Genomic DNA, 27,835 nt, shown 5'->3' with positions numbered 1-27,835 from the left:
GGTCTGTTGAGCATAATTCTGTGAGCACCTACAAGGCAGCCTCAGAATCCAAGGGTCCCACCAGGTGGAGGGTCTTGGAACACAAGTCCCACAGCTTCTGGATAGTGTCCAGAATGCAAGGAATCCTCCAGGGTCCTCAGGGAGGCCCCCCCTCCACCCTTAGGGTCAGCCAGGCCTTCTAGGCAGCCTCAGGCATGGGTGAGGACAGATGCTTCCCCCACACACACCATCCCATCCCTGCCACAGGCCGCCTGCAGGCCACCTGCCCGAGCCAGCCGAGGAGCACTATCACAGGCAGGCACACTAATTAAAACAGGAGCCATACCGCCCTCCCCAGTCACCCCTCGCTACCCACACAAATTACATTTTATATGTTTTTTATTTACTGTGTCACTTTTAATTAAATCTGTAATCGCCTGCCTGAGGGGGCATGGTCCCCGTTTCCCAACTCAGCGTGATCTGAGAGTGTGTGCACATGGGTGTGGGTGTGTGCACATGGGGCTGAGTAGCAGACCCTTTCCAGGCAGGGAGGCTGGAGTGCTTGCACAAGTGTGTCTTATAGTGAATGCGTGTGTGTGCATGTGGTCGTGGATACCTGCAGGGACAGCTCAGATGAGGTGGGGGTCTCCTCTTGGCTCTTGACCTGAGTCAGTAACACCCCTATGGCAGCAGCTAGACAGGCTTCCAGGACAGTCTGCTCTAAGCCTCTCATTGGGAAGATGGGGAAACTGAGGCCCAGTGAAGGTTGGGACTTGCCAGGCAGACTCTCCCAGGACAGGCAGTACTATATGAAACATTTGAGAACCTGGCTTTATTTTTTTGTTAAAGAGAAAAATAGAAATTGTTCGACTCACTAAGTTTCTAAATTAGCAACAGGACCATAACATACTGTTCAATAGGCACAGCCAATGCTAGAAATGTGTTTTGTTTTCACATTATAGTCAGTTAAGGGAAGCTACAAGGACAGAGAGAAGGGAGAGGGAGCAGAGGGAGAAGAATTAGGCAGCACACAAGATGCAGCAGAGGCCACACACTGGAGGGAGAGAACAGAGGGACCATGCCCTGGAATGTGTCAGCGCCCCCTAGGCTGTGAGTGGAGCCTTGAGCATTTGTATCTTTTTTTTTTTTTTTTAAGTTTATATATTTATTTTGAGGGAGCACACAAGTTGGGGAGGGGCAGAGAGAGGGAGAGAGAATCGCAAGCAGGCTCCGCACAGTCAGTGCAGAGCCCCACGTGGGGCTTGAACCCATGAACCATGAGATCACTACCCGGCTGCTTAACCCACTGAGCTACCCAGGCGGCCCCAGCACTTGTATCTTTAAATCACAGCTCTTCATCTGCTTTAAAGATTTCAGTGTTCAGAGGCTCTGCTCTGAAGAGAAGAGCAGAGGCTTTGGAAGGCATTCTTGGGTTTTCACTTGGGGTGGATCTTTGATAAGGATCTCAGGGGCAAGTGGGACAATGGTGTAAGAAAGGAAGTGGAAGAAACTGGAGGAAAAAAACAGCCCCTAGGGGAAGGGGTCAGGTATAGAGGCCTGGCAGTAGCAGGTATCCAGCTCCTGGTGGGGTTTTTTTTTTTTTTTTTGAGTGTCCTACATACAGGGACAGACACACTACACATAAGAGAACACGTGCCACACACATACATCGGCCGGATTTAGGCCTGTCCTGAGTTGGGGGTGGGGATGCTGCTCAAGGCATCCTGAGTCACTGCCCTGGCTGAGGGATCTATAGGACCGAGCCCATTCATCTGACAGGAGCCTTGATCTGTAAGGGCGCATAGGGGTGGGTCTGGCCAAAGAATCACCTGTGTGCAGCCACAGAGGTCAGGGGAAAGGGAGGGTGAGGGTAACTGGTCATGGGGGACTGTGAGAGCAAAACCCATTGGTGTCCTCCAATGGGTGCAGAGTGCTGTGCCCTTGTGCCCATGGCAGCAGTCGGGCTGCTGGGCAGGTAGGTTGAAGGGTGAGGGACTCACACACCTGACTGGAAACACAGAGGTTCAACACAGATATACCTGTTAGGGAGTGTAGGCTGTATGCATGTGTGTGTGTGTGTGTGTGTGTGTGTGTGTGTGTGCGCGCGCGCGCGCGCGCAAGTGTGCATGCAAGTGTTGGAGCAAGATCATAGCATAGCCCCTGCCCCTCCAAGAGCCCCTGCCCCCGCCCCTGCCTGCTCCTGGCCCCAGTTGATTAATCATGGAGCTGAGTGGCTTCCAGCTTATCAGGTACCTTAATAGCTGAATAATTCCAGCCCCATCATCGGGCCCTTAATTGCTTTCTTGTGGCTGCAGCCCGGAGTGCATGCTGAGTGGGTGAGCTCCCAAGGGACCAGCTGCAAGCTTCAGGCAGCATGCTGGATGGGCATCCCAAGGTACAACTCCCTGCCACCTGGGCAGCCCCTCTCCAGGGGCCACAGGCCATAGCTGCCCTGCCTGATCATGTGGAGCCTGGCTGAAGGGTAGGCTAAGCTGACTCAGGATGGGGTGAGGACCTGGAAGTCTTCCTGAAGGAGCTGGTGCAGCCCCAGCCGAGCCTTGGGGAATGAGATCCTGGCTAGGCAGAGAGCAGGTGAGGCTTTCCAAGCGGGGCATGTCATTGTGGTGAGGTCCCACAGGGAGACTGCCCAGGTGCTTTTCACCTCAGCCCCCGCCCCGCATTTCCCCCGCAGCCACTGTCATCCTTAATGAACTCAACTGGACAGAGGCCCTGGAGAATGTGTTTATCGAGAACCGCAGGCAGGACCCCACACTGCTGTGGCAGGTCTTTGGCAGTGCCACAGGAGTCACTCGCTACTATCCAGGTAAGTGTCAGCCCGTCTCTCCTGTCCACTCAGCACCCAACCCTCCTCCATCACCCAGCCCACTTATCCTGAGGTGTGTGGGGTGGGTGGTCAACCCTGTGGGCTGTGGAGTAGCCACTCCTGCAAAGGCTGCCTATCCTTGCAGGGCCCTTCCCTGCTAGACCCCCTCACCTCCTCTCCTCCCACAGCCACCCCATGGCGAGCCCCTAAGAAAATCGACCTGTACGATGTCCGAAGGAGACCCTGGTGAGTGAGCAAGGAGGAGCTGGGAAGGGACACCCCCTCAGTTCCCGCACCTCTGCTGCCTGCTCCCCTCCCTCCCAATATCCAGGCCTCAGAGCAGGGCGCAGCCAGCTCTATCCAATTTTCATTTCACACATCGTTGCCACTGGAAAATGGATCCCATCACCCAGGCAGGCCTCCCAGCTGCCTCTGCCCCCCATCCACTGCCCGGCACTCCACCCCCTTGGGACTGAGGGATTGGGCCAGTAGGGGTTCCCAAGAGTGGATGTCGGTTGGCCCGCCCCACACCACCCATCTGAACCCTGGACACCTCACCCTTTGCTCTGCCTCTCCTGCAGTACCCCATGACATCCTCTTTCCCTGCCACCTGTTCATTCCTGCACACAGCTGGGACTCAGACCTTGGGCCCTCATCCTGGGCCAGGGGACATACCTTCTACCCCCTCTCTGGATCACCTGCTCACGCCTCCTTTGGCTCAGGGTCACTCATGTCATGGGCAAGGACTGTTTTTTTAAGTGTGATATCCTTGGTGCCTAGGACCCTGTCTGGCCCCTGCAGTGGATGCTCAGTAGAAACAATGTTGAATCAATATATGGGTGGAGGAAGAAAGGACCCACAAAGTCCCAGGGAGGCTGGCCCTAATTGAGGCTTCTCCCGGGCAGGTATATCCAGGGGGCCTCGTCGCCCAAGGACATGGTCATCATCGTGGATGTGTGAGTGAGCAGTGCTGGCAGAAGGGGTGGGGGGAAGCAAGGGGTGACCATCTGCTGCCTGGGAACACTCATCAGGGAACGGCAGGAAAATGCCTAAGGCCTACCTAGTGCCTCCATGACCTTACCAGGAGCGGCAGCGTGAGTGGCCTGACCCTGAAGCTGATGAAGACGTCCGTCTGTGAGATGCTGGACACGCTCTCTGATGATGACTATGTGAACGTGGCCTCGGTGAGTGCCAAGGTGGTAGGCGGGTGAGGAATGGGTCATACACACACCACCCCCTCACCGTGCAACAGCTGACTGCCCTGGCCAGCCTGAGGCCACTCACCACCCTCACTGTCCCTGCAGTTCAATGAAAAGGCACAGCCTGTGTCATGCTTCACACACCTGGTGCAGGCCAATGTGCGTAACAAGAAGGTGTTCAAGGAAGCTGTGCAGGGCATGGTGGCCAAGGGCACCACAGGCTACAAGGCCGGCTTTGAGTATGCCTTCGACCAGCTGCAGAACGTGAGCCCCGTGGGTGGGTGAGCGGGTGGCTGGGGACAGGCAAAGGCCCGGGCTTGGTGACACCGGGGAAATCAAGACGAATGGCCTTGTTAGCGCCCAACAGGCAGCTCGGGCAGAAGCACCATCTGCTGTGGGGAGGAGGGTCTGAGGGCCAGGACTTCCAGGGGGAGGGAGACCCACCCCTGGATCGGGGAGGGGCCGAGAGCTGCCTGACCCCAAACCTACTCCTGACCAGTCCAACATCACTCGTGCCAACTGCAATAAGATGATCATGATGTTCACGGATGGTGGTGAGGACCGCGTGCAGGATGTCTTTGAGAAATACAATTGGCCCAACCGGACGGTGAGGCTCAGCCCAGGCGGGGGCCACCCTGACCTGGGCCCGGTTCAGGGGAGGGCTGTCATCTGGTGGCCACAGCAGTAACCCCAAGCCCCAAACAGGTGCGTGTGTTCACTTTCTCCGTGGGGCAACACAACTACGACGTCACACCCCTGCAGTGGATGGCCTGCGCCAACAAAGGTACCACGTCCAGCGTCACTGCCTCAGGGCCTGCCTGCCATGCCCTGCTGTCCATTGGGTCGATTGTCCACATGTCCATCCGTATGTCCAGCTTTCCAGCTGCCTGTTTACCCACTGCCCATCTTCCTGTGCATGTGACTATCCATCTTTCTGTCTGGCCATGTAACTTGTCCATATGACTAAGCATCTTTCTGCCCATCTGTCTGTCCATTGTCCATCCATCTCCTGTCTGATCTGCTCTTGTGTCTGTTTGCTGGTCAGTCTACCTCTCCATATATTTGGGCCTGGCCTCTGGGTGGACTCTGAATGTCACTACCATCCTAGCAAGAGGGACCTCACCCTGCCTCTGCTTCCTTACACCCCTACACTCATGACCCCTTCCCTAGCATCAGTCCAATTGACAGGGCAGTGGAAGGGAGCACCAAAGGGATAGGAGTTTGGTGGGGAGTGACACCAGAAAGAGAGGAGTCCTGAGGGACTAGTCCAGGGCTGCTGACATCCCAGGGTACAGAAGCCCCTGTGCCATGGATCCCACGTACCACCCAGACCCACCTCTGCCTCCTCTTCCCTCACAGGTTACTATTTTGAGATCCCTTCCATTGGAGCCATCCGCATTAACACACAGGTGAGACTGTAGGGCACCTCCCGGCCTCCACCTCCCAGCACCTTGCCTCCTGGGCACTGCGTGAACAGTGGGCTGCTGTGATGTGAGAGCGCCCTCTGGTGACGTGCTGTTATGCCGGGAGGCAGAACAGGGAAGGTGCAGTGGGCATGTGAACTCGTGACCCCTGTCACCTTCTCCCCAGGAATATCTGGATGTATTGGGCAGGCCCATGGTACTGGCAGGCAAGGAGGCCAAGCAGGTGCAGTGGACCAACGTGTATGAGGATGCACTGGTAAGGCCTCTGGGCCCCCACAGATGTGTCCACAAGGTCATGTTCCTTAAGGGCCCCCATATGGGAATAAACCAAACAGAAGAAAAAATGGGACCTGTGCCTGAGCCCATCCTCTGAACACTCAGGGTAGGGCATGGCTGGCCACATCCTCTAACCCATCCTATTCCTCTCCCTTCAGGGGCTGGGGTTAGTGGTGACAGGGACCCTCCCTGTTTTCAACCTGACACAGGATGGCCCTGGGGAAAAGAAGGTAAGGTTCCCCACTCGGGAACAACTAGGCATGCCCTAGCAGGTCTGGGATGGAGGAGGGACAGACAGGCCTTCAGCCTGGACAGGGGCAACTATTTGTGAACAGCTTGAGGCCCTGGGCGTGAGGTTTGGACAGTGGGGCTGAACCCATTTCAGACCCCATGCCTCTGTTCCCAGAACCAGCTGATCCTGGGTGTGATGGGCATTGATGTGGCTCTGAATGACATCAAGAGGCTCACTCCAAACTACACGGTAAGTATTCATCTGCCCATCCACCATGCTCTGCCTCCCCACAGGGACACAAGCCAGGCTCAGCAGAGGAGTCTAATGGGGATTACAGCACCTCCAGGGACACCTCTGAATTCAGGCAGTCAGGAGAGGCTTCCAGAGGAGGTGACCTTGGGCCTAGAGCTGGGGTTGGCAAACTTTCTGTGAAAGGCTAGACTATGAATATTATAGGCTCTGCCAGCGTAAATACTCATCCTCAGTTCTGCTGTTGAACTGCGAGAACAGCCACAGACAAAACAAATAAATAGGCATGACTGTGTTTAAATACAATTTTGTTTGTGGATCATGAAATTTAAATTTCACATAATTTTCACATGTCATGAAATAAAATTCCATTTTTGGTCTTTTTCAACCACTTAAAAATGTAAAAAGAAACATTCCTAGCCATACGGTAACAGGTGGTGGGCCAGGTATAGCCCATGGGCCATAGTTTGCTGACCCCTGGACTGTCAAATAGATAGGAGGTGTACCTTGGAGTTACAGGAAACTCTGTGGGCAAAGGACTAAAGGTGAAAAACAAAATCATAAACCAGGGAGGGGGCAAGGTCAGTGTGGCTGGCCCAGCGCCTGTGTTGAAGGCAGTTTCAGGTTTGGTTGTGAAAGGGGTAGGGGTGGGATGTGTGTGACAGCATGTCTACACCTGAGCCACATGAAGGCCCCATGTCATTGGCCCCCATGTGCAGTGAGAAAACAGTCTAGAGAGCTAAGGGTGAGTCCAGAGTCCCATTCACTCATCCTTCACTTCCACCTGGAAGGGGTGCCCAGGAATTCCAAGGGCACTCTCTTCCCTATGCACTCTACTGAGATGGCGACCAGGAGGAGACACTAGTGGGGAGGGGAGGAGAGGGTAACAGCAGCCTTGAGGGGCCAGTGGAGGCAGAGCAGTCTGGCTGACTGACAGCTCCATGACAAGCAGGGGTAGTTGGGGCAGAAGGCCAAATCAAATTGTGGTCCCATGATGCCAGTCAGCCTCAGCAAGAGCTGGTGCACACAGGATACCAGCCTGCTGGACTTGAGCTTGAGAAACAGCTTGAGAAACAGGCTCGAGGTCACATTGCATGTGGGAGCCCCTGGCCCAGGCAGGCAAACCTCAGTGGTATCGAAAGCAGGCTGAGGAAGAGCTCGAGAGTCTAGAGAATCCCTGCCTAGCCCTCCAGGCCCTGAGCTCCCAATCTACGCCCCCAGCTTGGAGCTAACGGCTATGTGTTTGCCATTGACCTGAACGGCTACGTGTTGCTGCACCCCAACCTCAAGCCCCAGGTGAGCCAGGGGGGTGGCCAGGAGGAGGGTAAACTCTACAGGATGGGGACCCCTGACTTCCTGCCCTGCCTCCCACAGACCACCAACTTCCGGGAGCCTGTGACTCTGGACTTCCTGGATGCTGAGCTGGAGGATGAGAACAAAGAGGAGGTAAGGAAAAGGAGAGGAGTAGAGATGGGGGTACCCAGAGCAGCAGAGAGTAGGGACCCCACCCCTCACATCTCTGGTCCTTCCAGATCCGTCGGAGCATGATCGATGGCAACAAGGGCCACAAGCAAATCAGAACGCTGGTCAAGTCCCTGGACGAGGTGAGAAGATGGTATAGGGGCACAGAGTCAGAGTGGGCATCCTCCCGTACTCTACCCCACCCCTGCCTCCTGGCCCAAGTACTTGACTCAGCCTCTTCTCCCAGAGGTACGTAGACGAGGTGATGCGGAACTACACCTGGGTACCTATAAGGAGCACCAACTACAGGTGAGTGGGTCAGGGCTGGGTAGGCAGGGAGGGGTGGGGGCAGCCCCAGAGCCCAGAGTCTGAGCCCTGTGCTTGCCCAGTCTGTGCGTTCTCAACGACTGCAGCCATGATCCCAGTGGGGCACCAGCAGCCAGAACTGCTCACTACTCACCCCAGGACTCTCGGTCCCCCAAGGACCTTTTGCTGGCCCTTCAAGAACTGGACAGAGACAAGACAGTGCATCTGATGTCTCCCCATGCCACACCACTCTCTCCCATGTCACCCCTGCTTGGATTGTATCCCTGGGTATCTGCACCCAGGATGTCACCCTCAGCACATCCCCAGGCCTGCTCTCAATAGGCACCACAGCCTCGGAGCAGGTACCCTTCTGGGTCAGGCCCAGGCAGTACAGGCTGTCTCCTTGTGCCCCCAAGAGCTGGTCTCATTCACACCCCAATCCCAGCTCGTGACTGCTCCTCATGGTGTTAGCACCAGCCCTGCTTTTTGACGGCTCTCACGTGGCCTAAGTCTCTAGGACTGAGGGACCCCACTCCCATGGCTGTGCACCCAACAGCCTAGCTCATAGACAGTGTTTTGTCCCTTTTGAGTTTGCTGCTGGCCAGATAGAGGAGGCTGGCTGGGCACATGGTGTGTTGGGGGAGGCCGCTGGGGATGTGGGGGGTGTGGCGAGTTGCTTTGGAGCTGGGAGTTCTGAGGCCTCCAGAAGAGTTTAGGGAGTGAATCTCCCACAGCTAACAGGGAAAGGTGACCCTGGTGGTCAGGAGAGGGGACTTCACAGCCTGGGCCTCTCTGCCCAGCTCCAAGGTGGGGGGGCTGAATGCCAATGTGGCCCACCTCTCCCCAGCAGTGACATATGCTCCTCTCCTCCCCTCATCCCCAGCCTAGGGCTTGTGCTCCCGCCCTACAGCACCTTCTACCTCCAAGCCAACCTCAGTGACCAGATCCTGCAGGTCAAGTGTAAGTGGCCCGGCCCCTGCCTGTGCCCTGCACCCCTGCCTCTGCCCCGCACCTTGGCCGCCGGCCCCAGGCAGCATAGCCAGCCGCTGGCGGCAAGGCAGCCCCTCCTGCCCAGTCTGCCCACCCCCAGGCACCCGCAGGCTGGGGCACCAGCCATCGGAAAGTCTGTGGAAATCTGCATGCCTGCCTTTTCTCAGATTTGGTTCCAGACCATTCTCTCATGATTTCCGTTGAGGTTTTTGGTTTTAGTTTCTCCTACTGCGTGTCTTCCCTCCTTAGCTTGCCTCCCCCGCACACCTCTGGGGGCTGCATTCTTGGAAGACACCCCCTCTTCTCATCTCTCCTTCCCCCTGTGCCCTGCAGCTCTCTCCCCTGTGGTGCCACCCCCCAGGGTCTCTCTCTCCCCCTCCTCTGACCTCCTCATTCATCCTCCCCCATTTTCCGCCCCCCTCATCAGCCCCTCTCACCTTCCTCCAACCCCCACTGCCTCACTCTCTCTGCCCTTCCATTTCTCTTGCTGCCTTCTCTCCCTCCTCCTCCTCTCCCCCTCTCCCTTCCCTCTCCCTCCCTCCCTCCTTCTCTTTCCCTTCCCTGCACCCCCACCTTCTCTGTCTCCCCACTTCCCTCTACCTTCTCCTTCCATTTCTCTCCTGCCCCAGCACCTTTACTTTCTCTCTCTTCCTCCCTCCTTCCCTCCCTCTGCTCTCTCCACCCCCCTTCATCCCTGCATCTCCCACCCTCCCTGCCTCTTCCTCCCCTTCACTCTCCCCCTCTCTTCTTCTCTGGACCTCTCTCCTTCCTTCCCTCCCTGGTCCACTCCTCTGCCTGTGGCTCATTCCTGCATGTTCTGCTCACCCTGGGCCTCCCCCAAGAGGCCTCTGGAGCCTGTGGCCCCGCCTGCCCACCGCCCGAGGTCACTGGGAGGGAGGCTGGGGCTCCGGCCCCACCGGGCGCCCCCCACCTGCCTGGCCGACTGGGGCTCATCTCCTTTGAGTTTTCTCGCTCTCTCTTTCTCTCTCATGTCGTTTTTTTGCAAGAAGTTTCCTTTCGGTATGATGATGAGACACAATATTTTCATTCAAACAGCCATTGAATAAAATATTGTTTGTGCCCCTCCCCTTCCCCTCCCCCTTTTCGTTTGTTTTTGTGTTTGTGTTGTTTTTGTTTTCCTCGCTTTCTCTCTTGGTGGACTGTCCCAGTGCCAATCAGCAAACTGAAGGGCAAGTATATTCAGAACCAGTGCACCCTCCTCTCCCCACCCCACCCACCCTCACACCCCTGCTTGCCCCCCTCCCTGCCCAGGACCAGCCAAACCCCTGCTCTCCAGGGCTCCCTCCCAGCATCCCCTTGGCTCCTCGAGTTCTTGCCTTTTCCCTCATCCCTAAACCCCTATTACAGCCAGGGGCCCTTCTCCTGGCCCTGCCTGCAGGGTGGTCTCCGGCGTGTTCTGAGAGCTCAGGCCCCCTCCTCATCCTCCTCTCTCCCTCTGGGCAGGCCCCTGCCCGCCCCCACCTTCTCTGTCCCTCTAAGACAACTCAACAGTGGGAACAGGGCTGGATGCCTCTCCACCACCTCCCACCCAGGAGGACAGGGGGCCTGATCGGCAGGGCTAGACCAGTCTTCAGTGGGGCTTATGTGTGAGGCTTAGGGTAAAGGAAAGTGCCAGCCACATGAGGCTTCGTCTGGGATAGTTCTCCCTCCTGTGATCTCTGGCAGTTGGTCCAGAAGTTGGCAGCCCTCCAAGGGGTGTCGGAAGGCTTTGGAAGCCCTACACCCTGATTCTGGGACGGGCAGGATAGGGCAGCAGCCATGCCACTGGGAGAGCCAGGCAGGCCCAGCCATCCTGGGCACCAGCCTAGGTGCTGCAGCCCCTGTGTCCTGGTGCCCCCCACTGCCTCCAGAGACTTTGCTAAGGTCCACTGGCCCAGCCCAACCCTGGTACTTGCTGCCCCTGGGGCAGAGGGTCAGGTGTGGAGAAGGTATTCCCCTGGGAAATAAAAGCAGACTCAGGGACAGTGAGCCTAGACAGGAATGGAAGGAACCATGTCTGGACCCCAAGGGCCAGCAAAAGAGCTTAGAGGGAATCAGTCTGTGTATGAACAAAAAGATTCTGGCACTTAGGGGTACCCAAGCAAGACATTCCTGAAAAAGAAAGGCATTGAACTCACAGACTCTGGTGGAGAACAAGGAGGGTGAGAGAGGGCAGCATGTGAGGGTCTCTGCCACAGGGGCAGATACCCCTGCCTGGACAGATAGGCATGGAGAGCCACAAGGGGGGGTTCCTGTCCCCAGTCCCCATGACCTGGAAGCCAGGGCTCCCCAAGAAGCCCTAGGGGCCCTGTCCAGCAAAGGGGATACAGCTGGCACCACTGGCCTGGGTGGGGGTGGGGGACAGGCCCTACTCCCACTGGCTTGAGTTGTCTTTTCTCCCCCTTCCACATCCCTCCCACTGACCCCAGAAATGCAGGGCCTTGGTAACAATGACAATTATAGCCTAGTCTCCCGTCCTGCTCCCCTACCTACTTTTTCTTTCTCCTCCTTCCCCTCCCCCACACCCATTCCCTGTCGGCTTGTGTCCAAACCCTGCCTCACAGTCCCATCAGAAAGCAACAGTCCAACCAGTGACTGCCCAGCTCCTGCAGGCACCCCAAGCCCACCTCCCCGAATCTTGCAGTGCATTGTGGGAGTATCTGGGAACAGAGAAGACCCCTCTTCTGCAAAAATAAGCCTTGGGGTGACAGAGAGATCATACCTTGGTGAAGATAGGATTGGAAGGTGGGCTGCCCAGAGTGCAACACACCAAGGGGCAGGGGCATGGCTCCAAGATGCAGACCTGCCAGGTGGCTGATCCATCTGGGCCGGGAGAGGCCACAGAGAAGCCCAAATTCACTCACAAACCCACACAGAGACACTTGTACACCTGCACAGGTATGCAAACACACATGTTTTCCCATGTACATACGCACTCACTCTCACACCATGCACAGGTCTAATTGATAGGTCCCTAAGAGCACTCCTTCTCTGGAGCCACAGCATTCCTCTTTGGCTGCTCTGAACCCGGACAGGTCCTAGGAAAGGTAAAGACCCACCCTTCTTCCCTGCCTGGCCTCATGCTCCCAGCCCAAGAGGGCAGGTGTACAGGTTTGTGCGGCATTCCTGAGTCCTCCTGTCTCCCACACCTTCCTCCACAGCATGGGAACATTCTCAGGCATGAGTCTCCCCTCACCCAGCCTCCCAGCCCAAGAAAGAGCACTGGACCCCCACAATGCACTGCAGCCCAGCCCCAGCTGCCCACACCGTCTCTGGTTGGACTGTCTGTGCCCGTGAGAAACTCCCTCGGTTTGGCCATGTTGATGCCTGACACAGAACAAAAGCAAGACCTACCAAAATGCAAACAGCTGCAGCAAAGAAAGAGAGATAAAAATCCGCGGCCAAAAGCCAATTCCCTTCCTCAAAGTCTCTTTGGAGGCAAAGGAAGCTCAGCATGCGGTTTTTTCCATTACGGATGTGATAAGAGCGAGACCGGCGCCTCCCCCAGACCATGCATATATATAGCAGTGTGTGTATATATATGTGTGTGTGTGTGTCCGTGTATATGTGCTATACAGCCGTATGGAAGCATATACAGCCACGCCACGGGACTCACTGCCGACAGAGGACCAGGCCTGGGCAACATATTGGCTATAACTGCCCTCCTCCTGCGATGCTGTAGTCTCCACAGGCCCTCCACCCCTCCCCACCCGCCCCTTCTCTCTGCCCGCCCCTTTTCTCTGGCTCGAACGTGGAAGTGGCGGGTTCCCTCTTTGCTGGTGTCTCCCCCTCCCTCAAGCCACCCTCTGCCCTGTCCCTCCAGCCCCGTCAGCTCTGAGCCCCCTGGCCTCCTGCCTCCCCAGCCCCCGCCGGATAACCCCCCGTTTCTGTTGCAGATTTTGAGTTCCTGCTCCCCAGCAGCTTTGAGTCTGAAGGACATGTTTTCATTGCTCCCAGGTAGCTTGCGTGTGGCCTTGCTGAGGTGTCCTCCCCAACCCCAACCGCCCCGGCCCCGCCTCCTGCACTGCTGCCTGGAGCTCTGTGTGTGTGTGTCCTGTGCAGTGTCGCCCCCCACCCCATGCATAGCCCCGTATGTGCGGCCATGTGCATACCCTGGGCCATGCAGCCGCACCAGGCAGCAGTGGCCAGCTGCCCACAGCTCCAGCCCCCACCAGGCCTGGGGCAGGAGGGCTCTGGACTCTGCTGATATTCCCTGCCCTCCCGGGCCACCAGGAAGGAGCCCTTTCTGCCCTGGGCGGGCTGTCCACAGCACACTCGTGACTGGGCAGCTGCTGCTCTGGTTTGTGGTACCCTCCCCAACTCCCACCCTGCACCTCGTCCTTGTCCTGTGTCACTCAGTGTTTGTGTGGGTCTGGGGATGAGCCAGCCAGAGCCCCTGTCAGCAGTGCTGAGTTTAGGTGTGATGGCTCACAGAGGACTGGGGGAGGTAGAGGGTACAAGGGCTTTAAAGAGGTGCTCTGGCAAGTGAAGGGTCAGGGCCCAGTGCAGGCCCGGGCCTGGACCATCCCTCAAGTGCACACTCAGCGTGCACACACACATCCTTGGGTATACACGCTCTGCCTGTTGGCCCAAAGTGAGGAGGCCAGCAGCTCCCCCGGTGGTGAAGCCCTTCCCTGTGACCTGGCTTTGGATGAGGGCAGGTGGGTGCAACTGACAGAGACCCATGGGCACTCTCAGGCACCACACGGGGGCTCTGGACATTCCTAACCTCCATGTGTGTGCACGTGTGTGCATGCACCCACAAATTTCTCTCTCTGTAGATGTGTGTTTGTGTTTGTGAGTAATTGTGTATGTTTGTAAGAGTCTGAGTGTAAATACGGAGTGGGCTGTGTGCATTAGTGACTGTGGAAATGAGTGAAAAGGCCTGTGTGGCCTACATGACCCTGAGAGAGGGGACTGTGTTTGTTTTTGTCACTTCTGTATCTTTGGCTTGGGAGAGCTCAATAAATACATGTTGGGTGAGTGAATGAAGTAACCCACAAATGTAAATGTACATACTCTTGGAGGGCACTGTGGGGGAACTGTATCTGAAGCACAACTGTGGGCATCACTCTGGATGTATCAGCCGTGCCCCCCACCACAGAAGTACAGGTTGTGCGCTGTACAAAGGCCATAGGGGCCAGAGAGCAAGTGGGGGCTGAAACCCAGCTTGCCCCCAGCTTTGCCCTTACCAAACTGTGCACCCTAGCACGGTGTAGGGAAGCAGTGCATTTTAATAATCCCCACAAAGTTGCTGCATTCAGGCCAGCGGGGAGGTCTCTAGTGGCAGCTGTGTGAAGGAAGGATTAGGCAGGAGAGATAGCTCCATCTACCAGGGTGGAAGGACTGCTCACCAAGACTTCCTGGGGGAACAGAGCCTGAAGCGGGCCTCCCATGCCCCAAAACTCCCACATTATGTTCTCTGGAGCCAGAGCCTGAGCCCAGTGAGGGCCTTGAGGAGGTGAGGGATTTGGACTGTCCGCCTCTAGGGGAAGAGCATTCCTAGCAGAAGGAGCAGCCAGTCTGAGGACCCACGTGTTCCCACTGACTTCCTGACACCCTCTGTGGTATGGAAAAAACTGAGGCTTGGGGAGCTTAAGTGAGTCATCCAAAGGTGCAAAGCTAGGAAGCGGCAGGTTGAAGTCTTATATCTAGGCTAAGTCAGCGCCGGTACTTCACCCACCGTGTGCCCACGGGAACGCCACAGCATACAGGTGGACGAGCCAGCCATGAGGCATCTCCTGGGGCATCCCAGGTGTGCCGTCAGGGTCCAGGGCTATGCCCTGGAGGGAGAACCTGCCAGATTGGAGGAAGCAGACCATCACTCTTGTGTCAGCTCCGCCCCTATTCAGAGGTGGCAGCCTGTAAGAATACACACCCCCTGCCAAAGGCGCAGGCTTCTCAGCCAATGGCCAGGCAGGCCTGTTGAGAAACCTCAACCCTACTGCTCTGTCCAGCCCCCCAAGCCCACTCTTCTTGCCCCTCCCCACCCCCAGAGAGTATTGCAAGGACCTGAATGCCTCAGACAACAACACCGAGTTCCTGAAAAACTTCATTGAGCTCATGGAGAAAGTGACTCCAGACTCCAAGCAGTGTGAGTGCCTAGTGGGGCAGCCGGGTCTGGGCAGTGCCCAGGCCACAAGGGGGCAGCCCAAAAGAACCCAGAGACCGGGCAGGTGTGATGCAGACCCAAGCCCAGGGCAGGACCTGGGCCAGATAGTGGGAAAGGCTCCTATTGGAGCCTTGGGTATATGGGGGAGAGTGGGCAGGGAGCCACAAGAAGATGGCCCCTCCACCCCTAACCTCCGGTTCTAGGCAACAACTTCCTTCTGCACAACCTGATCTTGGACACAGGCATCACACAGCAGCTGGTGGAGCGTGTGTGGCGGGACCAGGATCTCAACACGTAGGCATCACCCAGCCTGTGGGAGCAGGAGGTTGGGATGGGCCCAGAGGCCCTGGCCCTGCCCTGCAGAAGGCAAGCCTGTGACTCACCTCCCTGCTGCCCCCCAGGTACAGCCTTCTGGCCGTGTTCGCTGCCACTGATGGTGGCATCACTCGCGTATTCCCCAACAAGTAAGTAACCAACCCTGCCACCCAACACCCTGCCCCTGTCTGGGACCCTGCCTCTGTCCTGCTTCCCATAGGCCTCCTTGCACCTGGCTGAGACACTGTCCCCCATACACCACCCCTTCTACTGACCTCTGTCTTTGTCGGATAACCAGAGCAGCGGATGACTGGACGGAGAATCCAGAGCCCTTCAATGCCAGCTTCTACCGTCGTAGCCTGGACAACCATGGCTATGTCTTCAAGCCCCCGCACCAGGACGGTGAGTGTTCTCCACGGTGCCCAGCAGCAGATGGGAAGTTGAGGCTTCCCTGTCTGCTCAGCCAAGACTAGGCTCTGCTCTCTGAGGCCCCTCTCAAACATGAGGCTGGCTGAGACTGGGGCAGATGAGGAGAGAGAGCTAGGCTGTGCCAAACACTACATTGGGTACTGGGTACTTGGCTTGGGCCCCTGGGTCCACAGGCCCAGCACAGAGTGATCAGTGTAACCACCAGCCCCTACTCCTGACCATCCCACCCCACCGCCAGCCCTGTTAAGGCCACTGGAGCTGGAGAATGACACAGTGGGCATCCTCGTCAGCACAGCTGTGGAGCTCAGCCTGGGTGGACGCACACTGAGGCCAGCAGGTGAATGCCTGGGGTGGAGGTGGAGAAAGAGACGATGGGCAGGGTGCTGCCCAGGAAGGCAGGCATTGATGACCCCTTGCTCTCCTCTATAGTGGTAGGTGTTAAGCTGGACCTAGAGGCCTGGGCCGAGAAGTTCAAGGTGCTAGCCAGCAACCGTACCCACCAGGACCAGCCTCAGAAGGTACTTGGGCAGGTGTGGGGGCAGTAAGCCCAGCAAAACCCATTCTAGAGTCTCCCGGAAATCCTTACCACTCAGAGTGGTTCCTGTGTCTATGGGGAGGCAGTGGTTGTTGTAGATGGCCTGGGGATCTAGATGTACAAAGGGTGATGGGAGGGGGAAAACTGGCGGGCACCTTATGGTCCTTGCTCTCTGCCCAGCAGTGTGGTCCCAGCAGCCACTGTGAGATGGACTGCGAGGTTAACAATGAGGTGTGTGTGCCCCAAACCCTAGCTTACCCTGATCCCTGATTTCTTAATCCCAACTGCAACTCCTAGCCTATCGTTTGGCCTGGGGGTCTCAACATCCCACCCTTTACAGCTTTACCACAACTGGGGGAGTGGTGCCCCTTCTACCCAACCACCCGACTGCCAGGGTCTGGGGAGGAAGGTCTGGGCCTGAGCCCCTCTCCATCTTCCCCCTCCTTCTCCACCTTTCAGGACCTGCTCTGTGTCCTCATTGATGATGGGGGATTCCTGGTGCTGTCAAACCAGAATCATCAGTGGGACCAGGTGAGGGTCAGGGAGAGGGTAGAAGGAGGAGGCCAAGGTTTGAGCTTTCTGGGGTTGTGGCACTGCCAACCCTGTGACTACCACTCCCTCCTGGCATTCCCAGGTGGGCAGGTTCTTCAGTGAGGTGGATGCCAACCTGATGCTGGCACTCTACAATAACTCCTTCTACACCCGCAAAGAGTCCTACGACTATCAGGCAGCCTGCGCCCCCCAACCCCCAGGCAACCTGGGTGCTGCACCCCGGGGGGTCTTTGTGGTGAGCCCCAGCAATGCCTGGTCTGGAGATGGGGGGCAACGGGGGGGGGGGGGGGGAGGCTGGGAGACCTGCCCACAGATGACGCTCCACCTCTGACAAGAGAGCTGGGGGTGACCCGGGTTCCGGGACAGCAGTAGCAGCCCATGCCCCTCTCTCCACTGCAGCCCACTATTGCAGACTTCCTTAACTTGGCCTGGTGGACCTCGGCTGCAGCCTGGTGAGTCCACAGGGGAAGGGAGCGGAGGAAGGGTGCTCCCTGACCAGAAGGGCTCAAGAGAAGTGGTGGGGCAGGGCACTGGCCTCTGCTGACCACTCCCACTCAGTGACCCCTGCCCTACAGGTCCTTGTTCCAGCAGCTTCTCTATGGCCTCATTTATCACAGCTGGTTTCAGGCAGGTAGGTGGGGCATTAGAGGCCCCTCCTCGAACCCCCTCCCCAGTCTAAGCCCGGACCCATCCCAAAGGGAGGTCGGGGCTTAAAGTTGAGCGAGGCTGAAACCCGAGACCTTGCCAGGGTGAATGGGTGGGGCTGAGGCGCTCTGGGCCCTCGCAGACCCCGCGGAGGCTGAGGGGAACCCCGAAGCGCGAGAGAGCAGCTGCGTCATGAAACAGACCCAGTACTACTTCGGGTCGGTGAACGCCTCCTACAACGCCATCATCGACTGCGGAAACTGCTCCAGGTACCCGCGGGGATCGGGACCGGAGGGCTGGCTGTAGCCTGGTGGGACCATGGGCGGGGCCTGCCGGGTGGGCGCGGCCCGGAGCGGGACCCGGGCTACAGCGGGGAGGGGCGGGGCGAGTCTCAAAGCCCCGCCTTTCCGGACTGCCTCCAGGCTGTTCCACGCGCAAAGACTGACCAACACCAACCTTCTCTTCGTGGTGGCCGAGAAGCCTCTGTGCAGCCAGTGTGAGGGTGGCCGGCTTCTGCAGAAAGAGACACACTGTATCCTGCCCCCGCCGCCCCCCGCCGCCCGCGCCCCCTCCTGTCCCGCGTGCCCCCTCAGTGCCCTGCCGCCTCCTTGACTCCCCACCCATGCCCAGCGGACGGCCCGGAGCAGTGTGAACTGGTGCAGAGACCGCGATACCGGAGAGGCCCGCATATCTGCTTTGACTACAACGCGACGGTGAGGAGGGGGCGGCGCACTTTACATCCCGGCCCCCCTCCCTTCCCTGGGCCGCCCGGCCGACCTGCACCTTGCCTCTTCCCGCAGGAAGATACCTCAGACTGCGGCCGCGGAGCTTCCTTCCCGCCGTCGCTGGGCGTCCTGGTCTCCCTGCAGCTGCTGCTCCTCCTGGGCTTGCCTCCTCGGCCGCAGCCCCAAGTCCACGCCCACGCCTCGCGCCGCGTCTGAGCGCCCCCTCCTGCCCCTCCCCAGGCCTCCCCGCCTCTCCCCTGCCCCCCCCCCCCCACACCCCGCCTTAGAGCCTCACTTCCTCCCTCACCGAAGGACCTGAGTAGCCAGGCCCAAGTCTGAGCCTTGGAAGGGGGGGGGGGGGGGGGGGGGGTCCCAAAGGAGGGTGCCGCAGGTCTTTGGCCCCCAAGCCACATCTCGCCGCCGCCGAACTGTCAAAGTGACCCCAGACCCTTTATTCCCACTGGACTCACCCGCCCCTGAGGGCTGGGACAGGGAAGCCACAGTACTGGTGCCAAACCAGGCCTCCACTGCCCACCCTGCCCCAAGGCTCCCTTTGTGGGGGAGACCTAGGCCCTGCCCCAGGTAGACTTCTCTAACCTGGCCCTTATGTCCCACCCAGGACCAAATCTGGATTCCCTGGGAATAATGAAGTTGAGATGGGCAGTTTGAGGCTTGTGCATCCCATCTTAAGTCCTGGCAGGAGGGAGGTCCTGAGGCAGCCCCTCAATGGCTCCTGCCCCTATCAGGCCTACAGCCACCTCCCACCTTCTTCCAGCCCTGCAGGTGACAGGCCAGTGACAGTGACACTGGCTCAGACACAACCCCATAAACACCTGGAGCCCTGAGGGCAGAAACTGGATTCACATTAGACTTACCTAGGAGGACAAACACACATACACAGACACACACACACACACACACACACACACACACACACACACACCATGGGATGGGGTGGGGGGTAGGGGCTCACAAAGCCTTACACAGGGCAGGGGGTTGGTGGGAGGGTTGGCACATGCACACTTCATCTGCTCACTGCCCACCTCTAATCTGACCTGCAGCCCAGCTGGTCCTCTGTCTCTAAAGCTGAATGTCAAACAGTGCCAAATGCTGGGACAGGGGGTTCACCTCTGTCCCACCCTAGCCACCAGTGTCCTGGAAATGTCCCTCACCCCACCAGGTGCTCATTGTAACCATTTCGCACTAGTGTCAGGCCCCCAGCGAGACCACATGCCACTGCCTGCACCTCTTGGCAGAGGAATCTTCACCAGACATTGCCCTTTGCCTTAGCCAGAGTGACATAATCACTCCTGGCTGGGCTATCCCACCCCCAATCCGGCCCTTACACACTCAGGCCTGTGCTCCACTCCCTGTTTCTTCACACTCACACAATGGGGGAGGGGGAGCAAACTGCTCTCCCCTGCTGAACACACACGTGCACGCATACACACACACATGCACACACTCTGTGCACACACAGAGGCTGGGCCCAGGCACATGTCTTCACACCATTCATTCTGATCATTTCCCCCATAGGCATCCCAGCCTGGGGGCAAGTGGGGGACGGGAGAGCAGGGGGATGTGGCCAAGAGGCTCAGATGGACTGGGAGGAGGGGGGAGGGTGATGCATTAATTAATGGCTTCATTAATTAATGTCACGTTGCTTGTTGCTTTCTCAGTGTGTGTGTATGGTCCATGCCCGCTGCTGGTGCCAGGGTGGGCACCCATGCTGTACACCCAGCCTAGATGCCAGCCATGTCTTGCGGGGGCGTGTGTGTAACTGTAGTGTAGTCAGGTGCTCAATGGAGAATATAAAAATAAAAAAGAAACATATACAGAAAAATAAATATATATTTTAAGTTTAAAAAACAGGAAAACTGACAAACAATCCCCATCAGGTAGTTGTCCAACCCCCAGCTGGGTCTAATCCTTCTCATCACCCACCCGACCTGGCTGCCCCCTCACCTCGGGCTCGGGGGATCTGTGGGGGACTGGGGGGCCATTTCCTTTTCTCTGCCCTTTTTTTTTTTGGTTGTTGTTCTATTTTGTACAGACAAGTCAGAAAAACAACAGTGACAAAAAAGTCAAGAAACTTTGTAAAATATCGTGTGTGTGATTCCTTGTAAAATATTTTCAAATGGTTTATTACAGAAGATCAGTTATTAAATAATGTTCATATTTTCACTTCAAATGGTTCCCATCCACTGTGTCTGCCTCAGGGTGGGAATTGGGTAGCTTGAAGACAGGTAGCCATGACCTCAAAGTCCCACCTAATACTCAACTGGGAATGAAGGCTATTGCAACCCAGGTACCCAGTAGGTGTAGGGCATGACGCTTCCTGGGCTTCCTAAATACCAGATCCTTGACATCCTGCATCTCAGATAATCTCTGAGAAAAGCTGTCCTTAAAGGCCAGGATGACAGAAGAAAGAAGACATGTGAAATTTGAGTTTAGGTAGGCATCTAGCCATCAGGTCAGACCACCAGGGCCTAGTGGGCAGGTCATCCACTTGGAGCGATGAGTTAATACCTGGCCCAAGTCCATGACCTGGTGTTTGAGGGCCCATCCTGCTATCCAGAGAAGGCCAGGGTCTGGTCCACCCATAAGCATGACCATGGATCCTTTTCAGTTGAGGGGAGGCCCAAGGCCCAGTGTTCTCCCTGACTGCCACTGCTCATTCTGGAACCCAAAACTGAATCAGTTTCTGTGAATCCTCTCAGACCTCCCTCTGGCCTGCCCTGTGCCCTTGTTCATTTTAATCCCAACTCTCTTAATAATCAACCCTACTTCCATGTGACCCTTCACATTGTTTTCAAGGAGAGAAACTAGTAACCACCAGCACAGAGGTTTCCTTTTCTCCCCCCCCCCCCCCAACAGAGGTTTCCTAATACTGCTGATGCTTACTCACTTACAACACACTTTGCACTCACCTGGTAGGCAGTCAGCTTACACCTTAGACTTGGTACTAGTTTATCCCCATAGACAGATAAACGAACAGAGACTAAGTCTCCTCTCTTGCTTGGTGAGAAAGGCAAGAAATCAGCAAAGGTTTCAGCTAGAAACCTGAGGTGACCTGGTTGGGGGGCATTGGATACTAAATAAATGCAGGAGGACATTCTGGGCCTTAGCAAAGACACTCTTCCTCACTCCTCCTGCAGTGGTTGGCCACAGAGCAATGCCTAACTAGTAACCCCTGAGAGAGGTCCCATGCCCTCCCATGCCTGCTCGGTCCCAGGATAGGGTTGCTAGATAAAATGTAGAACATCCGGTCAAATTTAAATTCAGATATATGATGAATTTTTTTAGTATGTTTCCAATATTGTATGATACAACAATACTAAAAAAACTGGGGACATGCTTACACTAAAAATTATTCACCTATCTGAAATTCAAATTTGACTGAACACCCTGTATTTTGATTTGCTAAAGCTGGCAACCCTCCCTGGCATCAAATTAAAGTCCAGACCCTAGACAAAGAAAAGACTGTCAACACCTTTTGTAACCTAGAAGGCTATGCGCAGGTCGGAAGTTGTACTGAGATCAGTGGCTGAAAGGAAGGGATTCTGCACTTTATACATGTGCTCTGTCACATATAATTGTTTTAACTATATGCACATTTTTAAAAAGTAAATACACCAAAAAATCAGTTTGCACAGGACACAAACTGCTGGCAGCTACCAATGCAGTGAAGTGAGGGCCCTGGGCCACCCTGGCCCAAGTCTGTGGGGGAGATCTCTCCTCCTCAAGGCCAGAGATAAGAAATCTGTGATGGGGAAGAGAGTCACTAAAAGCAGTCCAGCCTTGCCATTTTGGGGACAGGAGACCTGAGTTCAAGTCGCAGTGCCACCACACTTGTGACAAGGGCAGCCTGGGCAACACACTCACTGAGCCCCCAGAGTGGACTGGCATTTTACACCACAGTCCCCTTGAACCCTCACCGTAAAATTATCTCCATTTTACGCCCATGAAATTGAGGAATCTTAGCCAGTGTCGCACAGCCGCCAAATGGAAGAGCAAGAATTCCAATCTGGGTCAGGTCTCATACACCCATACAACCTGGATCAGACACACACCACCAGGCTGCGGAAGTTTCGGGAGTCCCTGCACACTGGTACGCACACCAAGACCATCAACATTCTTACCCACACACCTGTCCACAAAGACACACTCAGAAGTATTCAGATGTACATGCACGGGGCTACGGTTCCCAGGAAATTCAGCAAGCGCGTGTCTGCAGTTTCGCTGCCGCGCAGGTACCCGCAGCTTTCCTCCAGGTTAGCGAAGCTCTTGACTCCTCCCCACTCCCCGACAACAGGCGGAAACTGTCCTGAGAACTACAACTCCCAAGCACACCTTCCTCTTACCAACCGGAACGGCCCGGGAGCGCAGCTTCCTGGAACTTGTAGTTTTACCCAGAAAGTTGATCTCCGCTCGTCCCCGGCTTCGGCTGAGGACTCCATGTCCCAGCATGCCGCAGAGCCGGAAGGGCATCCCACCGCAGTCGGGAGCGCGCAAGCGCAGCACCCTGTTTGTCGGTGCCTGGGAAGGGAGGAGGTACGGTCGTAGCCAAGACCGGGGCCGAGCCGGAGCTGACGAGACTTGACTGGGGCCCAGAACTAGGCTCCAGTCCCACGCAGATCGTAGGGCCCCCGAGTGGATGGAATAGGCCGAGCCCTGAGATCAACGCCAGCCCGGTCAGCTCGGCGCGGGGCCCACCCGGCAGGCAGGCGAGCAGACGTGCAGAAGCCTCCCAGGGCCTTCCCTCAGGTCCCCGGCAAGGGGCCTAGGCCCCGGCCCCTCGACCAGGCCCAACTTGACCCTTTGGGACCGGAGCCAACCCGACCAGAAGTGGAGTCTTCACCGGGGCCATAGGCCAGTGACTAGGCCGGGCCCGGGCCTCCCGTCGGGGCCGGACTGGGGCGAGGCCCCGGGGAGGCCCCTAACACACTAGACCCTTCCCCCAGGCCGACGCCCTTCGGGAAGATGCAGCGCGCCCTACCGGGCGCCCGCCAGCACTTGGGGGCCATCCTGGCCAGCGCCAGCGTGGTGGTGAAGGCCCTGTGTGCGACAGTACTCTTCCTCTACCTGCTGTCCTTCGCCGTGGACACGGGCTGCCTGGCGGTTACCCCAGGCTACCTCTTTCCGCCCAACTTCTGGATCTGGACCCTGGCCACCCATGGGCTGATGGAACAGCACGTGTGGGATGTGGCTATCAGTCTTGCCACGGTGGTGGTGGCTGGACGTTTGCTGGAGCCCCTCTGGGGGGCCTTGGAGCTGCTCATCTTCTTCTCAGTGGTGAACGTGTCAGTGGGGTTGTTGGGGGCCTTCGCCTACCTCCTCACCTACATGGCTTCCTTCAACTTGGTCTACCTTTTCACTATCCGCATCCACGGAGCCCTGGGCTTCCTAGGTGGTGTCCTGGTGGCACTCAAGCAAACCATGGGGGACTGTGTGGTCTTGCGTGTGCCCCAGGTGCGTGTCAGCGTGGTGCCTATGCTGCTGTTGGGGCTGCTGCTGCTGTTGCGGCTGGCCACGCTGCTCCAGAGCCCAGCACTGGCCTCCTATGGCTTTGGGCTGCTCTCCAGTTGGGTTTATCTTCGCTTCTACCAGCGCCATAGCCGAGGCCGAGGGGACATGGCTGACCACTTCGCTTTTGCCACCTTCTTCCCTGAGATTCTGCAGCCCGTGGTGGGGCTGTTGGCGAACTTGGTGCACGGCCTCCTGGTGAAGGTAAAGATATGCCAGAAGACAGTGAAGCGCTATGATGTAGGTGCCCCGTCTTCCATCACCATCAGCCTCCCAGGGACAGACCCTCAAGATGCAGAACGGAGAAGGTACTGTGGAGTATTCCAAAACCTTGTTGAACTAGGAGAGTATTGATCAAGCCCCATATCGTCTGTTATACTTGCTGTATGTTGGCTGGCAGCCAAAGGTCAGGTGTTGGGGCAGACTCAGAGATAAAATCCAGTTTGTGGTTTTGAGAAACTCAGCATGTAGGAGTCTGGGCTCCAGTAGGTGTTTTCCAACATTAAGGAGTGAAAGTTGCCTTTCTCACCACTCAGGCTACTTAACAAGCCCCAAGAAATGCCCAGTGTCCTTTTATACTGTGTGAGGGGTTATTGGCCAGATACACATAATCCTAATCATGTCAGAAACTCGGAATCCTAGACACTGGTCCTATGGGAACCAGAAACGACTTGCTGGTCCTTTTTCCCCTGTGAGGGAGGAACAGAGAAAGAGACCTGGGATTCTTATTAGGCAGTCTGGGCCACCCCAATTTCAAAATGCTGAGCCATGTCCTCTTCCTGGATCTTAAAAATTCATATGCTGTGCTTCTCTGCCACTTATTGAGAGGGAAACTTGGGGTACTACACCCCGTCCTTCTAGCATGTATGTGTCACCAAACCCAGGGGACAGGCCATGTGACCCACTGTGGAGTCTGCTGACCACACAGGGAGTGGAGACAACCTTTTTAATTATCTGTAAACCAAGCCATCTGCACCATCTGGAGTCCCAGATGAATTATTCACTGAATGCACCTTGGCCAGGGCAGGGCAGATCTTTTTTTAATCCAGCTTTCTGGCTCGTTCTCTCTCTCTCCCAGGTCTGTTGACTCACCAGAGTGGTAACAGCTCTATTTCCAACATTATTGTTGAGAGTTCTTGTTTTTTTGAGGCAATTCTTTTAGTAGTGAAGCCTGGAGCAGGCTTTGTTCCTCCTGTCAGCTTCTGCTTTTGCTCACCTGTGAAATGGATTCTTGGCAGACAGTTTTATGAATTCAGCTGAAAAGTTATCCCTGTGCTTACTCTCCACTGGGGCTGTGGATTTCAGTGTGGGACACACCCCTTTCATGAAGGGGTTTCCAGCAGGGGAAAGGGCTGCAGATTACTATGGCCTAAGGTGGTGGATGTTGAAAAGTACACAAGGCATGCTGCGGGGCATAACTGTTGGCCCTGCAGTTTGTGTCTATGGCTGATGAATTCTAAAGACAGGTCTGTCTTCATTTTATACAGTGGAGAAGATGGGACCAAGAGGGTTGGGCCTGGTAGAAACCGAGCTGTCCTCAGCTCTACAGGTGGGGCCAAGACACGGTGGTGACTCCTCCTTTAGTGAGAAGTCTTGGACTGTTAGGGTTGGCTGACATTTCAAAACACCTCTGCTCAGGCCCAAGAAAATGGCAGGTTGGGGTAGGCGAGGTTGTCAGGATGTGGGTTCTTGACGTAGCCTTATGGTTGTTACTACTCCAAGCAGTTGGACATCTGGCAGCATGCCACTCCCAAACCCAAATGGCTACTAGTAGTGGGGAGACAGGGTTTCCTATATTTGACTCTTGTGAGGAAGTGACTAGCATGCCATTACCTCTCTACATTGGCAGACTTTAGACAGAACTGACAAGGCAGTCTCCAGGATGGAAGCCTGGGTAGCACAGGGAAGGACTGTCCTGTTTATGCCAGTTCGCCATGTGTCAGGCTGGAGGAAAGGGTGGAATTGTGCTTGGGTTTTCTGCGCCTGTGTTCTTGTTGCCTTTTCTGTCACGTTCCCTGGTATGGTGGAGGTTTTGGTTCTCTGCTGGAACTTGGAAGGCTATTACAGGCTGTTCCCCCATGCTTGTAGCACAAACAGGTTGAGGCATCAGGGTTTCATGGTGACCACTAGTGAAGGTTTTGCCTGGCAGCACGGGCATTCTACCTCCTGGTAGACTAGGGTCCCAAGTGCACGTGTATATCTTCTAGTCAACTTTCCCACCTCCCCCCAAGTGAGATCCAAAAGGATTTGTCCGGTGGAACCAGTAAGCTTTGGCCTGTGTCCCGTCCAAATGGGCTGTTCCTCCTCTTTCTGCAAGGACTTGGTGTTCACTGCTCTAACACCGGTAGTGGTGGCTTTGGGGATTCTTCTGGGAAATAGAACATTACAGTCAGGAGGGGTGGGCTGACCCAAGTTGGACCTGCTTCCCAGGTTGAGATCCAGGGTAGGTGCCTGCATTCCAGCATTCCCCACAGACCCTTGCCAGGAGACTCAAAACACCCCTAATGAGGAGAGAGGAAGAAGTAATAACTCTCTCCTTGGATGTGATACCAGTGCCCAGGCAGAAACTCCCATGTTCAGGGACTCCTTCCACCCATCTTTCTTGGGGTACCAACTCTGCCCATGCTTAGGCACCACCCTCAGAATCATTCGTGGGACTGGCCTGGTGGACAGTATGGCAAACACCCTGATGGCCTTCTCAGCCTGAAGGTGCCCTGGCTATGAAGGGGAGGCTCTACAGCCTTTGGGTCCTTCTTCTGATGGCAGAGGTGGCCCTCTCCAGTCCCTGGGAAGCCCTGGGCCCTGCATGGTGAAGGGGAATACATAGAATTCTGAGAGAAGTCTGGGTGGTAGGGGGAGTCAGCTTCATGGGGGAAGAGTACAGGGCATGAGCCAAGTGACTTGTCATCTTTCCTCTGGCTCCAGGCAACTGGCCCTGAAGGCCCTCAATGAGCGGCTGAAGAGAGTGGAGGACCAGTCCGTCTGGCCAAGCATGGATGACGATGAAGAGGAGGCAGGGGCCAAGAAGGATAGCCCCCTACCCTCAGACAAGGCTCCCATGCTCCCAGGGAAGGGGGCTGCCCCAGAATCCAGCCTGATCACCTTCGAGGCAGCTCCGCCGAAGCTGTAACTCCAGACCACCTTGAGTGTAGGCGCCTCCTCTCCCAAGCCCCCCCTTGACACCTCTCAGCTACTCCAGGGCACTGACTGCTCTGAGAAGGAAGAAGGGCTGCTGGGGGTTTCCACAGCCTTCTGCTATCTCTCGCCAACACTACCCAGGACTCTTGCTACCTGGTTCCAACTCCAGACAACCACTATGCCAGGCATGGGGCCTCTGAAGTGTCAGCCAGCCCGGGCCATCTGAGGTAAGACTGTACCTCAGCAGACAGCCCCAAGCAAGTGGCTGCAGGGACAGTGGTGCCACACTTCCTGGGCCAACCCTGATGCCTGATACTGGTTGCCAAGAGCCCTGAGCCAAGGCAAGGATTTGCCAAAACCGTTCTGGGGGTCCAGCCAGTGCAGGGCTGCACATTCCTGCCCACCCTCAGAAAGACTATGTTCATGTGAAAATTTCTGATTCCCTCTGCTGTGGCTATGGCTGCTTCTTGGCCAGAAGAGCCACGGCTCCCAAGTATTTTCTACAGGACCACTTGAGTGGGCAGTGAAGCCCAGCCTCGCAGTATCAATAAAGCAGTTCTTTGAGGTATGGCTCCTGGGCTCTATCAGACCACCTTGGGCAGCCCCCTCATCATGTTCAACTGCAAAGTTAGGGACCTAACTCTAGGTTCAAGGGCTTGGTCTCCCTGCCAGCTCCAGCTGAATAAGAAGCCTATTGCCCCCACTCCCCCTACCCCCACTGTTAAACACCCTTCCCAGAGCTGTCACTTCCAATACTTACTCATTTTCTCTCTCTCTGATTCCCAGTCAGGGAGGCTCTGCCCAGAAGATCGGATGGTTGAGGGCCTCTCTACCATAAAGAGTGTTCTTATCGATTGCTCACCCTCAAGACAGTGGTCAGTGCTTGACACCTATGGGAACAGCCCATCCCCAGCTCCC

General features: G+C 56.3%; 2 protein-coding genes across 11 annotated transcripts in view; both read left to right on the top strand.

Annotated features, from left to right (window-relative positions):
• CACNA2D2 (calcium voltage-gated channel auxiliary subunit alpha2delta 2) overlaps window positions 1-20,444 on the top strand; it is a 143,811-nt gene extending 123,367 nt beyond the window's left edge. Inside the window, exons 7-39 of one of the 10 annotated variants that reach the window (XM_043587400.1) lie at window positions 2,672-2,803; window positions 2,992-3,049; window positions 3,709-3,759; window positions 3,888-3,987; window positions 4,108-4,266; window positions 4,502-4,609; window positions 4,708-4,786; window positions 5,362-5,411; window positions 5,593-5,682; window positions 5,861-5,932; window positions 6,109-6,183; window positions 7,405-7,479; window positions 7,558-7,629; window positions 7,716-7,787; window positions 7,892-7,953; window positions 8,834-8,910; window positions 10,110-10,130; window positions 12,837-12,897; window positions 14,937-15,034; window positions 15,256-15,346; window positions 15,454-15,516; window positions 15,666-15,769; window positions 16,035-16,133; window positions 16,226-16,314; window positions 16,515-16,562; window positions 16,791-16,862; window positions 16,966-17,118; window positions 17,283-17,335; window positions 17,459-17,514; window positions 17,671-17,797; window positions 17,951-18,060; window positions 18,159-18,241; window positions 18,329-20,444. In XM_043587400.1, the coding sequence (XP_043443335.1) occupies window positions 2,672-2,803; window positions 2,992-3,049; window positions 3,709-3,759; window positions 3,888-3,987; window positions 4,108-4,266; window positions 4,502-4,609; window positions 4,708-4,786; window positions 5,362-5,411; window positions 5,593-5,682; window positions 5,861-5,932; window positions 6,109-6,183; window positions 7,405-7,479; window positions 7,558-7,629; window positions 7,716-7,787; window positions 7,892-7,953; window positions 8,834-8,910; window positions 10,110-10,130; window positions 12,837-12,897; window positions 14,937-15,034; window positions 15,256-15,346; window positions 15,454-15,516; window positions 15,666-15,769; window positions 16,035-16,133; window positions 16,226-16,314; window positions 16,515-16,562; window positions 16,791-16,862; window positions 16,966-17,118; window positions 17,283-17,335; window positions 17,459-17,514; window positions 17,671-17,797; window positions 17,951-18,060; window positions 18,159-18,241; window positions 18,329-18,469 (2,801 nt within the window). In that variant the 3' untranslated portion in view covers window positions 18,470-20,444. Of the gene's footprint in view, window positions 1-2,671; window positions 2,804-2,991; window positions 3,050-3,708; window positions 3,760-3,887; window positions 3,988-4,107; window positions 4,267-4,501; window positions 4,610-4,707; window positions 4,787-5,361; window positions 5,412-5,592; window positions 5,683-5,860; window positions 5,933-6,108; window positions 6,184-7,404; window positions 7,630-7,715; window positions 7,788-7,891; window positions 7,954-8,833; window positions 8,911-10,109; window positions 10,131-12,836; window positions 12,898-14,936; window positions 15,035-15,255; window positions 15,347-15,453; window positions 15,517-15,665; window positions 15,770-16,034; window positions 16,134-16,225; window positions 16,315-16,511; window positions 16,563-16,790; window positions 16,863-16,965; window positions 17,119-17,282; window positions 17,336-17,458; window positions 17,515-17,670; window positions 17,798-17,950; window positions 18,061-18,152; window positions 18,242-18,328 lie in introns of all 10 variants that reach the window. The other 9 variants (XM_043587395.1, XM_043587399.1, XM_043587398.1 and 6 more) reach the window with 9 other exon arrangements.
• A 2,299-nt stretch (window positions 20,445-22,743) lies between these two features.
• On the top strand, window positions 22,744-27,485 carry TMEM115 (transmembrane protein 115). Its single transcript, XM_043587416.1, has 2 exons — window positions 22,744-24,087; window positions 26,705-27,485. Exons 1-2 carry the CDS (start codon window positions 23,237-23,239, stop codon window positions 26,907-26,909), a joined length of 1,056 nt encoding a protein of 351 aa, XP_043443351.1. The 5' UTR covers window positions 22,744-23,236; the 3' UTR covers window positions 26,910-27,485.
• Window positions 27,486-27,835: the final 350 nt, after the last annotated feature.

This window comes from Prionailurus bengalensis, chromosome A2, assembly GCF_016509475.1.
Source record: "Prionailurus bengalensis isolate Pbe53 chromosome A2, Fcat_Pben_1.1_paternal_pri, whole genome shotgun sequence".
NCBI classification, from domain to species: domain Eukaryota; kingdom Metazoa; phylum Chordata; class Mammalia; order Carnivora; family Felidae; genus Prionailurus; species Prionailurus bengalensis.
Note: the sequence above shows the minus strand (reverse complement) of the source record. Positions and strands in the feature narration are given on the sequence as shown.

What these genes read in the sequence shown, in the direction of transcription:
- TMEM115 (XM_043587416.1), top strand. Translation starts at nt 23,237, where the DNA reads ATGCAGCGCGCCCTACCGGGCGCCCGCCAGCACTTGGGGGCCATCCTG. An exon ending in CAAGATGCAGAACGGAGAAG is followed by an intron (nt 24,088 to 26,704) that starts GTACTGTGGAGT and finishes CTCTGGCTCCAG; the next exon opens with GCAACTGGCCCTGAAGGCCC.